Raw genomic sequence first — 12,111 nt, forward strand, 5'->3', positions numbered from 1 at the left:
TTGACTTCATCACTAATCATACATCAAGTAATAGTGCAAGCAGTAAAATTAGATTTAAAAAACACCATATGGAACAGCAGGGACTGTGAAGCAACACAAACATTGGCAAAGACACACACACACGCACACACACACACGATAACATACAAACACATGGATTTATTACTGTGGTAGTGGTGGAGTAGGGGCCTGAGGGCACACAGTGTATTGTGAAATCGTTGAATGTATTGTAATGTTTTAAAATGGTATAAACTGCCTTAATTTTGCTGGACCCCAGGAAGAGTAGCTAATGGGGATCCATAATAAATACAAATACTACACCTTCTCCGACGCTCGTCGGATGTGGCAGGGGTTGCAATCTATTACGGACTACAAAGGGAAGCAGAGCCGTTAGTTGCCCAGTGACACAAGCCAACAAGACGAGCTAAATTACTCCTATGTGCGCTTTGAGGCAAGCAACACTGAATCATGCATAAGAGTACCAGGTGTTCCGGACAGTTGTGTAGAAATGAATTGTAAATAATGTATTTTTGGAGTCACTTTTATTGTAAATAATATAGAATGTTTCTGAGCATTTGTACATTAATTTGGAAGCTACCATGATTACGGATAATCATGAATGAATCGTGAATATTGATGAGTGAGAAAGTTACAGAGTAGAGTTGTACTTTTGACTACTTTAATACACTAAGTGAATTTGTTCAAATACTTATGATACCTTCAAAATGGGGGGGGACTACATACAAAGTTCTTTCATTTCTAAATGGTAAAACATATTGTATATATATATGAAAAATACCCTAAATAAAAAGGTGACATTTTGTTCCATCGCCTCATAGAAAACATTTGATCTCAAATCCAAAATGGTGGAGTATAGAACCAAATTAAAAGTTCACTTCCAAATAAATATGTAGGGAAGTGGAGCCTCATATCTGGCGATTCAGGTATTAGCAGAAGCCAGTGCCATAGCAACTATTATAAACGGAGTGATGACGACAAAGGGTTTTGGCTCCGTATGCTGCAACCACTGTCTAAAACAGCCAACACTTACATGGAGGTCTAGACTAGTAGCTAGATAGAATAGGAAACATGCCAAAATAACTTGAGTTCAGTTGTTGTAGGAGGCATACCATGCATATCACAACTTAAAAAGTAACACCAAAGTATGTTACCATAGTCATTAGGTGCAGCATACAACTGAGTAGATTATAGAAATCTGGATTTATAGCAGTTGCAGGAGCCAGTGAAGGTTAGTAGTGTTGATGTCAGTCTGTCAACAGGTGCTTTCCCAAACGCTGCAGGAGAGCCTGACACACTGTTCTGCACCGTACAGCTCCCCTGTCACTGAGTGGCTGCAGATCTGTCAGCAGAGCTCCAGAGTAAACAGACACAGGCTTACGTAACACCATTCTGGCCTGGCCATGGTCAGCAGGACAGACTGCATTGCAGGCTCTGGCTCCAGCTCCAGACAGACTGCACTGCAGCACATCTTACCATATCCTTTCTCGCTCTCTCGCTCTCTCCCCCTCTCTCCCCCTCAGAGTCCAAACAGACTGCACTGCAGCACCTCTAATCACATCCTCTCTCTCTCTGCAACATATGTCTATTAATATAGTCCTCTTCTCAACATGTCAGCTATGGAGCCCAAGTTCTTTTCCATCTAATTTAGTAATCACTTGAGCATGCACAGGGTGCACAGGAGGCTGCTGAGGGGAGGATGACTCATAATAATGGCTGGAATGGAGTGAATGGAATCAAACACGTGGAAACCATTTATTTGATGTGTTCAATACCAATCCATTTATTCTGTTCAAGCCATTACTATGATTTACTCCTGAGTGGCGCAGAGGTCTAAGGCACTGCATCTCAGTTTTAGAGGTGTCACTACAGACTCTGGTTTGATCCCGGGCTGTATCACAACAGGCCGTGATCGGGAGTCCACAATTAGCCCAGCGTCGTCCGGGTTAGGGGAGGGTTTGGGCAGTCACGTTAAAATAAGAATTTGTGCTTAACTGACTTGCCTAGTTAGTTTTTACAAAATGAGCCCATCCTCTTCAATTAAGGTGCTACTGGCCGCCTGTGACAGGGTGGATATGTATGGAGTGAGAACATTAGATTTGAAACGATGAGTTGATATTCAAAAGTAAACAGAAATTATAGAGCAGTTTAAAAGCTGTAATTAACATAGATATATGCGGTTACAAAGCCAACAGGTTTATAGTGCTTTAGTAATAAGTGTGTGAAAGTATCAAGACATTTGATCCAATATGAGATTAATCAAATATAATACTATAACGATATTGTTTAGCGTTATGCATTAATGTAGTGTATGTTAGCCTACAGTAGGACATGTAATGTATAGAATCCCTGTTGGGTACATTATAAATGGGTTAACGGGTATCCAGCGTTTTTTGCCATTCTTAAGGTAGACCTGCACATCATTGGTCCACCGTTATCAAAGAACCAACGTATGTTCTAAATTATCTATCATTTCACTTTTGAAATCATTTGTACAATGTTGAAGTGAATCAGTGCACCTTTGGGTGCAAATAATAAAGCATTTCTTATTGGGTTTGTGAAGAATCATTAACCTGTTATCATTATCCAGTTGATTGCTACATTGTTATTGATGTAATACTGAATAGAAAAATATATACCCCATGCAGCAATTGGTGTTCCAGCAACTCTACACTGTATTGTACTGCAAACACTGAAGTATCTTGTAACTAGAATTCCAAATAACATTGGTAATAGTCTGATTGTGAACTTTTCTGTGTTGGTACAGAGATAGTTGGAGCAACACAAGGACTTGGATGGCTACAGCGGTGAGAATCTCTTTATGAGCAGTCTCAGGTTGTGAATCAAAGCGTGTCCAACATCTCAATGACCAGAGCCTGAGAGCCAGGAAAAACAGAGCGCTTTGCTCTGTAGATCTGCTGAAAGGACGACAGATATGGAACTGCACTCTCCAACACTCAGTGTCTCTCCTGATACAAAGTTACAACTTTCACAATCTTGCAGTAAAAATGAACAAAAGCTGAAGACAGAGACTCAGGGAGGTGACCTCCTCTCCCACTCTGGCTCTCTGTCCTTGCAGAGATGACATCATCCCTGTCGTACAGTTCATCTTTCCGTAAGTGTGTGTCTTTGAGAACAATATCCCCAATCAAGTAGAGTCTGAATAGAATGTCTGTTCCAGAATAGCTTCATAAGCTGGATAAATCTGTATGACACGCGCAGCAAACTGTGATCTTCGGAGTAAGTAGAGTAGTCTACAGCTCAGGTGCAGTAAAAAAAATGATCTAACACTGACCTTCAGGTTTACCATACCCTTCCCACTGACATATCAGCCCAAACAGATAGATATATGCTGATCTCAGTTCCTGAACAGCAGTGTATTCTTTCCCCAGTCTCTTCATGTACTCTTTGGAGGAAGGGCAAAGGAGATTTAACAGTCAGCTTTTGGCTCATGTCACCTCATTAGACAACACTTCCTACATTAAGTAATTCAAATATGGAAAAGTGTAGAAAGATATTCAATATCAATTAAAACACTAACAGAAACTGATGTTAAGTTCCAGAAAAAACACTTAATATGAGAAAACTACTGTACAAACCCAGCCTTGTGATCAAGCAAGGTCTGGTTGAGGTCAGAACCTCCTGTGTTACACTACGAGGGACAGAGGACCGAGGGAGGAGGACTTCCCATGGTCAGGTGTAGAGCTCTTGCCGTCCTCCCTGCAGACAGGTTCCGTTGAGGCCGTTGAGGCGCTGGCGGTCCATGATCTGCAGCACGTCATCCAGGATGGAGGGGCCCAGGTCCAGGTGCAGGGAGAGCAGGGAGCCTGCGTTGGACAAGTAGGGACGCTCCTGAACCCGGTCATCCAGATAGGGGTCTTGGATACACACATCGTTGTCTGATGAAAACCTGGGAGAGGGTGGGCAGAACTGGGAAGTCCTGCTGGGAGTCTGGGCCAAGGGGGAGTCCAGGCCTGGGTGATGGGACATCAGGATCTTGGCATCCAGGTGCAGTCGAGGAGGTTTGGGTGGGGGGGGCTGCATTCTGAGGCGGGTGGGGGACAGTGGGGGGTGCAGAGGTGACGGGCAGGGTGATGGCCTGCAACCCTCCAATGACGGGCAGAGAGAGGGCGTTCTTCAGAAGGGGGGAGCTCTCTGAGGAGGCTGTGTGTCCGCTGACGCTGGCAGTATGGCTGAACTGGAAGGGCTCTGCGTACATAGAAGAGCGCTGGGATAGGCAGTCACCATGCTGCCCAGGGAGCAGGTGGAACTTCCCCTCCAGGAAGGACAGGTCCCCAAATAGGTTGTCCTCCCCCCCCCGCCGCTGCCGATGTGGATGGTGTGGCGGAAGTCCCCAAGCGGAGGACTGATCATGTCCGAGGAGAGGATGTCCCGCAGCTTTTCTTTCTTACCCTTCCTGCTCCGCCGCTTCAGGTATATGGGCGCCTTGGTGGACATGTCTGGAGCCCTCCCTGGGCAGCAGAGACTCAACTCCTGCAACAATGTGAGGGGTGGTGGTGGTGGGGGGGGGCGGGCAGAGCTTCTCTCTGAATCAGACACAGGAAGAAGGAGAGGGAACCAGGCTGGCTGCGCTGAGCTGAGCTATTAACAGTCAGGCCTGGTGCTCAGGGAGGACTGCTACTTCTGCAGCCAGCTTTACTGATGAATAGTCCCAAATAAAGTCCACATAACTCTTGTTACAGCGCTTCACAGTGAGTGTTGGAGAGATATTTTAGTGAGGTCCGCTCACTGTGTCCACGGTGTCAATCACCTCCCACTGCGGAAACAAGCAGAAGAAATCCATTAGTTTTATATGCTATCATAGAACCGTTGCTCTAAAATGCATGCTATATAAACATGGAGGAACAATACTCTCATGATATTACATGACGTCTGATGTTCAGAAACTTCATTTGTAAGGAAAATAAACACTCAAGTGTAAAAAAACAACAGTGACACATAAAAACCCAGAGACCCCTTAGGGCTAGTTCGAGAGAGTTGAGCTGAAAGAAAGTAATTCAATAAATATTTCCATCGTATCATATCAACAACAGGACATAAAATAATCACTCAGTCTATTGTTGTTGGCAATGCAGCATGGGAAAAGTTTCTGACATGGTGAATGCCAGAATGAATGAATCAGGATGCACTGCTGGGGAGTGATAGGGCGATATGAGAGTGTGAAGGTGTGAATAAGAGAGGACACTTTCAGTAGCATGCCTTGTGGACAAGAAAGAGGTTAGCCTGGTTTAAACCTATTTAGGGAGCTTTAGTGAGGCAGGTGTGTGTGTCAGGCTGGCAGACAGTAGTTCTGAAGGAGGCAGATTAAAGTGCTGCTGCTCAGTGAGGGCCTTGGCCAAGCAGAGCAGGAAAACCTGGGTATGAGAGAGAGGGCATGACTTGACATTAACTCTTGCTTCTTAGGTTACAGCTATGAGATAGGGATAGCTTTACAGTAGCACCACTGAGTGCACAGGAGGAGCTTGAGCCTCAGGCACTCACAGAATATTTACTTTAATGTTCGCTGTCAGCTACTGTGCACATAGATCACTCTGCAACAAAAACTAAACAATGTCTCCCGTCTACCAGCATACGAAACACAATACCTGACCTCAACGTGCATGTCAAGTTAACAATGGTACTACTGAATAAAAGCCCCCAAAAAGGTACCAGAAGAGACAATATGATGTCACATAATGTCAGGGCAGTAGAGCGAGAGGAACTGGTCGAACCAACTTGATCAAAGCTCTGCTGAACCAGAACAGAGCCCATTCTGGTTGGTGACAGATAGCACATACACACATTGTTAACTAACAGAGAGAAAGAGAGTGAGTTTATTTTCCTTTTGTACTTCAACTATTTGCACATTGTTAAAACACAGTACATACAGTGGAATTTGGAAGTTTACATACACTTAGGTTGGAGTCATTAAAACTCGTTTTTCAACCACTGCACAAATGTCTTGTTAACAAACTATAGTTTTGGCAAGTCGGTTAGAACATCTACTTTGTGCATGACACAAGTAATTTGTCCAACAATTGTTTACAGACAGATTATTTCACTTATAATTCACTGTATCACAATTCTAGTGGGTCAGAAGTTTACATACACTAAGTTGACTGTGCCTTTAAACAGCTTGGAAAATTCCAGAAAAGGATGTCATGGCATTCGAAGCTTCTGATAGGCTAATTGACATCGTTTGAGTGAATTGGAGGTGTACCCGGCAATGTATTTCAAGGCCTACCTTCAATCAAACTCAGTGCCTCTTTGCTTGTCATCATGGGAAAATCAAAATAAATCAGCCAAGACCTCAATTTTTTTTTATAGACCTCCACAAGTCTGGTTCATCCTTGGGAGCAATTTCCAAATGCCTGATGGTACCACGTTCATCTGTACAAACAATAGTACGCAAGTATAAACACCATGGGACGACGCAGCCGTCATACCACTCAGCCGTCATACCAGAATGGTGTGAAAAGTGCAAATCAATCCCAGAACAACAGCAAAGGACCTTGTGAAGATGCTGGGGGAAACGGGTACAAAAGTATCTATATCCACAGTAAAACGAGTCCTATATCGACATAATCTGAAAGGCAGCTCAGTAAGGAAGAAGCCAATGCTCCAAAACTGCCAGACTACGGTTTGCAACTGCACATGCGGACAAAGATTGTGACCATTGTTGTTTGGAGGAAAAAGAGGGAGGCTTGCAAGCCGAAGAACAGCACGGGGGTGGCAGCATCATGTTGTGGGGGTGCTTTGCTGCAGTACTTCACAAAATAGATGGCATCATGAGGAGGGACAATTATATGGATACATTAAAACAACATCTCAAGATATCAGTCAACAAGTTAAAGCTGGGTCACAAATGGGTCTTCCAAAGGGACAATGACCCCAAGCATACTTCCAAATTTGTGGCAAAATGGCTTAAGGACAACAAAGTTAAGTTATTGGAGTGGCCATCACAAAGCCCTAACCTCAATCCTATAGAAAATATGTGGGCAGGACTGAAAAAGCATGTGCGAGCAAGGAGGCCTACAAACCTGACTCGGTTACACCAGCTCTGTCAGGAGGAATGGGCCAAAATTCACCCAACTTATTGTGGGAAGCTTGTGGAAGGCTACCTGAAATGTTTGACCCAAGTTAAACAATTTAAAGGCAATGCTACCAAATACTAATTGAGTGTATGTAGACTTCTGACCCACTAGGAAAGTGATGAAAGAAATAAAAGCAGAAATAATTATCTACTATTATTCTGACATTTCACATTATTAAAATAAAGTGGTGATCCTAACTGACCTAAGACAGGGAATTTTTACTGGGATTAAATGTCAGGAATTGTGAATAACTGAGTTTAAATGTATTTGGCTAAGGTGTATGTAAACTTCCGACTTCAACTGTAGCTAATAATATAACATTTAAAATGCCTTCATTACTTTGTGATAGACAGAGGGTAGCAGTGCCAACTGAATCACTGGTCTGTGGAGATAATGACAGATGGAGAGAGACGGAGAGAGACGTGCTTCATCTCTAGCTGCATTCTGTTTGGCCACAGTGAAGGAGTTTCTCTCAGACATGCCATTGTGGACCCAGACTGTGTACGTGAATACTTTGCAATGGTCTAAAGCACACAATCAATCTGTTTCATTCAAACGAGCAGGGTAGAAGACGCATCAGGATGATTAGAATTTAATAATGCAGTAGGATACTTCACTGAAAAGGTTTGGACAAAACATTGTAATGAGATTCTAGCCTTGTCGAAGATCCCTTGTCTTGTTCGTATGGAAAAGCTATACATCTGCTGACCAGACTAATGAAATTCCTTTGCCTCCATAAAATGTATGTCAGAGTTAATGATCACTCTAATCAAATAGTATTCAATCCTGGTAACAATGGGTTCGAAAAGACTTATTATACACATACTGTGTAGAAATATCATGTATGCTTAACACAATAAAACACACTCTTTCCCTTTCATATAGGCCTACTCACTCAAACATAATATGCATGCACACTCTCAGAGTGAGCGCTTCTCTTGCACATACTGTAGTAAGCAGTTTCCAAGGCCTGTCAGGCACATTTGAAAGACTGCTTCAGTGCTTTGTCAACATAAAGCAGCCATGATCTTGGCAGACAAGTGGGATTAAAGACTGCTCGTGGTCACATGATATTAATTACGCTTTTGTTGTTGTTGCACCGGTTCAGAAACAAAAGACAGACGACTACTCAAGTGCAACCGTCTCGGAGGCCAAGGTGACCACCAGGGTTGACATTATAAACCCCAACCACAGATACAGCCACTGGCACAGCCCAGCCAAGAGCCATAGCTGAGGGACATCTTACCTGAGCTGTTACTTCAGACACATTGGCCATCTGAGTTGTGTGTGACGCCACTGCTCCCCTTATCCAAGGTGATGAAGGAGCCAATGTTGTGGAGACAGTCTTTCTCCGAAAAGCAACCAGGGCTTGACCATAGAGGTGCCACATCAAGGAACCACAGCAAGGAGCCACATCAAGGAACCACAGCAAGGAACCACAGCAAGGAGACACATCAAGGAACCACAGCAAGGAGCCACATCAAGGAACCACAGCAAGGAGCCACATCAAGGAACCACAGCAAGGAGCCACATCAAGGAGCCACATCAAGGAGCCACATCAAGGAGCCACATCAAGGAGCCACATCAAGGAGCCACATCAAGGAGCCACAGCAAGGAGCCACATCAAGGAACCACAGCAAGGAGCCACAACAAGAAGCCACAGCAAGGAGCCACAACAAGGAGCCACAGCAAGAAGCCACATCAAGGAGCCACAGCAAGGAACCACAGCAAGGAGCCACAGCAAGGAGCCACAGCAAGGAGCCACAGTGGAATAAATACAATGCAGACGAACACGTGGTTTCCATTCCAGACATTACAATGAGTGCATCCTCCTATAACTCCTCCTCACCAGCCGCCACATAGCTCTTTGTTTCAAGACATTTTATCATGAATGGTGTTTTCCTATTTTTGGTAATTCAATTTCAGTTTTCACAAAAAGTGGGGAAAACACAGGCAGAATAAGATTGAACTGAGAACCTCATTGAAGCACTTTCAACGCAATTTCAAGGAGATAAAAAAAATACACTGGAAAAATAAACATAGGATTCTGAAGGGTCTGTTTTGACATGCCCTTTTTGTATTTTCCAAAAATGTACAGCTTCTTGTGTGTCAACCTTTCCAACAAGAGCTGAATCCATGAAGTGACCAGGCTTTGCAAGCCAGTTCTTAACTGCAACAGCTGAGATAGAACAATGCTTGGTGAAGCCCTTGAAAAGCTTGTTCATTTGTTAGATATTGTATGGGACATACTGTCACAACATGTTTGTCCCAGGCTGTCATTGACAGAACTCACACAAAGAGAACTCTCAGAGGTCTAAGGAGGACATTGTTCACCCAGAACATACCGTTGACTGCAACCGAGTGCTTTTTTGAACAATGCTCGCAGTGTCACCATTCAAATGACTCGGTCAGAGGAGGCCAGTGAGAGACAACAGGCCTCAACGGCTGAAGGGGTGATCATGTCATTCAGAGTTTGAAAGAATTTCACTGCTGCAAGGCTGGAGAATTATGGTCTGCTTGAAAGAAGTCAGGTGGTAGAAGAAGACATCTCTCACAAGCCACTCCTGAAAGTGATTAGTAGATCTGGAGCTGAGCGGATTTTTGGATGGTATTTTGGATTCCTTTCTCATGATACAAACAGAACCAGACAGACAATTCATTCAAAAAATCCTTACCTATTAAGGATCATTTGGGAATGCTCATCTAGGGTAGGAAAGGGTAGTGAATGTGTGATGTTTGGTCAACAATAATAGAACAGTATAATTTGCATAAACATAGCAACTAATGAATTTGAGGATTCACACACTACCCCAAATCAACCTCTGTCCCAAGAAGAGGACCATTTTCTATCAACACGTACTTGGTCAACAAATACAGGACAAATGAAGAGTCAATTCAGATGAGCAGAAGGGAACAGGTCATTCTCAATGATGATGAATGATTTGATATATTTTTAGATATGTTCCCTAGTATCTAGAACATCATTTAATAGAGGTGTGCTGCAGTATAACACAACACGCACATTCGCCCTAAAAGGTTGACTAATGTGCTAACAGAAATATGGAATCGTCAAAATAAGATATGACTCCAATTTGGTCACATTAAACATTGTCTGTAAAACTCTCCTGACGTTTGATGAGGCAGATAATGTCGCAGGGCGGTTTTCCGCGGTACCTCTCCTATTTCTAGGATACCTAGGTTATATTTCATATGTCTTCTCGTTACACGCATCTTAGTTGCTGTGCGCAGCATTCAAGAAGGTAGAATAGATTAGATCTGCTTACCTCACCGATGCCAGATATGACAGTCCTGACTTTTACCAATAAGACCGGCCTCCTCTGCTCCCTGCATAGAGCAGGGGTCGGATATTTGAGTGTGCGTAAATAATGTCAGAAGTCCCTGTGCTTGGCGAGCGTAGGTGCCTGCACCGGACAAATAACCGCTTCTTCATTTGATGCCATGGTCCATGGGCTGCTAAAGCGACGATGTGCTGATATCGTAGAATCAGAGATGCGCTATACCTCTTATCGCTAATTATCGAGTTCTCACTTTGCTTAGAGTGCGCGCTTAAATAATGGTGAATAGCTGGAAACTCTGTCACTGGATTTCGCGCAGAACACTTTGATGGCCTATTCCTCAGGGTCCCACAGTGCGCATATCACAAACTCCCGATGGTAAAAAAAATAAAACGACAGTTCTCCTCAGTGAACATTCCATGAAAGAGCTGTAATCCAGGGCGGGCTTCTCCTTCTCGGTTGGATTATATGTCTTTCTCGTTCCTACAAATTCCGACACATCACGCGCTTCCGTCGCTGTTCAGAACTGCGCGCACACTGACTCACAGTTACACCCCTTGTTTGTCAGTGGGAATCACACACCTCTTTTTGACACGGGAGAGTTGGCTTTGGAGAGCTGGCTTTGGAGAGCTATTCATTAACACATATTTGTTTATTTGGAATCCCCAAGCAATCATTTGGAACAATTGAAATGTGCAATAATTATCTCACATGAAATGTTTATTTTGGACTTTTTAAATGGGCCTATTATAGAAGATAAGATCGATAGGAGTGACCAGACCAAACCATGCGAATAGACCTGTAAGGAAGGAGAGCAAAAAGTGCTAACTAATGCTACTGTGTGCCTGGTGCCCAAATAATCTGGGCCAAACGTGCATGACACATTTGGCGGGAAGGAAACCGTTATAGCTGTTCCATTCTGATACCCCGAAACCAACGAAAGACGACAATGTATCAGTCTTCTTTATTTATTTTTTTATTTTACCTTTATTTAACCATGCAAGTCAGTTAAGAACATATTCTTATTTTCAATGACGGCCTGGGAACAGTGGGTTAACTGCCTGTTCAGGGGCAGAACGACAGATTTGTACCTTGTCAGCTCGGGGGTTTGAACTCGCAACCTTCCGGTTACTAGTCCAACGCTCTAACCACTAGGCTACGCTGCCGCCCCAAGTCTATGCAGTGTCATTTTGAAATATTCTGTGGTCAGTTGCTATTTCCTTAAACGTACCTTATAAATGTAATATTAAGTCCCACAGGCCTATAATATGTTTCATGTATTTGATTTTGAAGCTAATTATGTTAACATAGGTATGTGTAAGAAAGCAACCTGCTTCCTCCGAATCCAATGTAAACCTATGCAACCCAAAGTTTGAGCTAGTCTACAACCAGAAGAGCACATTTTACACCACTCACTCAAGGATAGGCCTATGTGCTATCACCTACATGAGACAGTTAAACCAAACCAAATAATTGCATTTGACACATGATATGTAAACAAGGGGTGTAGAATAACAGTGAAATGTTTACTTACTGCCCTTCCCGAAAATGCAAAGAGAAAAGTAGAGCAATTATAACACGAGGAATAAATACACAGTGAGTAATGATAACCTGGCTGTACACACTGCAGTGCCGAGTGGATGTGAAGGGTACGAGGTAATGGAGGTGGAAATATACAGTGAGTAATGATAACCTGGCTGTAC

At 43.3% G+C, this 12,111-nt stretch overlaps 1 protein-coding gene across 1 annotated transcript; it reads right to left on the minus strand.

Moving 5' to 3' along the window:
- Nucleotides 1–350: 350 nt before the first annotated feature.
- On the minus strand, nt 351–10,946 carry LOC124007544 (cdc42 effector protein 2-like). The gene is given in 4 exon segments (XM_046318193.1): nt 351–4,081; nt 4,083–4,336; nt 4,339–4,795; nt 10,397–10,946. Coding segments are annotated over 3 exon segments (762 nt in total). The 5' UTR covers nt 4,477–4,795; nt 10,397–10,946; the 3' UTR covers nt 351–3,711.
- Nucleotides 10,947–12,111: the final 1,165 nt, after the last annotated feature.

This window comes from Oncorhynchus gorbuscha, linkage group LG20 (assembly GCF_021184085.1).
Source record: "Oncorhynchus gorbuscha isolate QuinsamMale2020 ecotype Even-year linkage group LG20, OgorEven_v1.0, whole genome shotgun sequence".
NCBI lineage: Eukaryota > Metazoa > Chordata > Actinopteri > Salmoniformes > Salmonidae > Oncorhynchus > Oncorhynchus gorbuscha.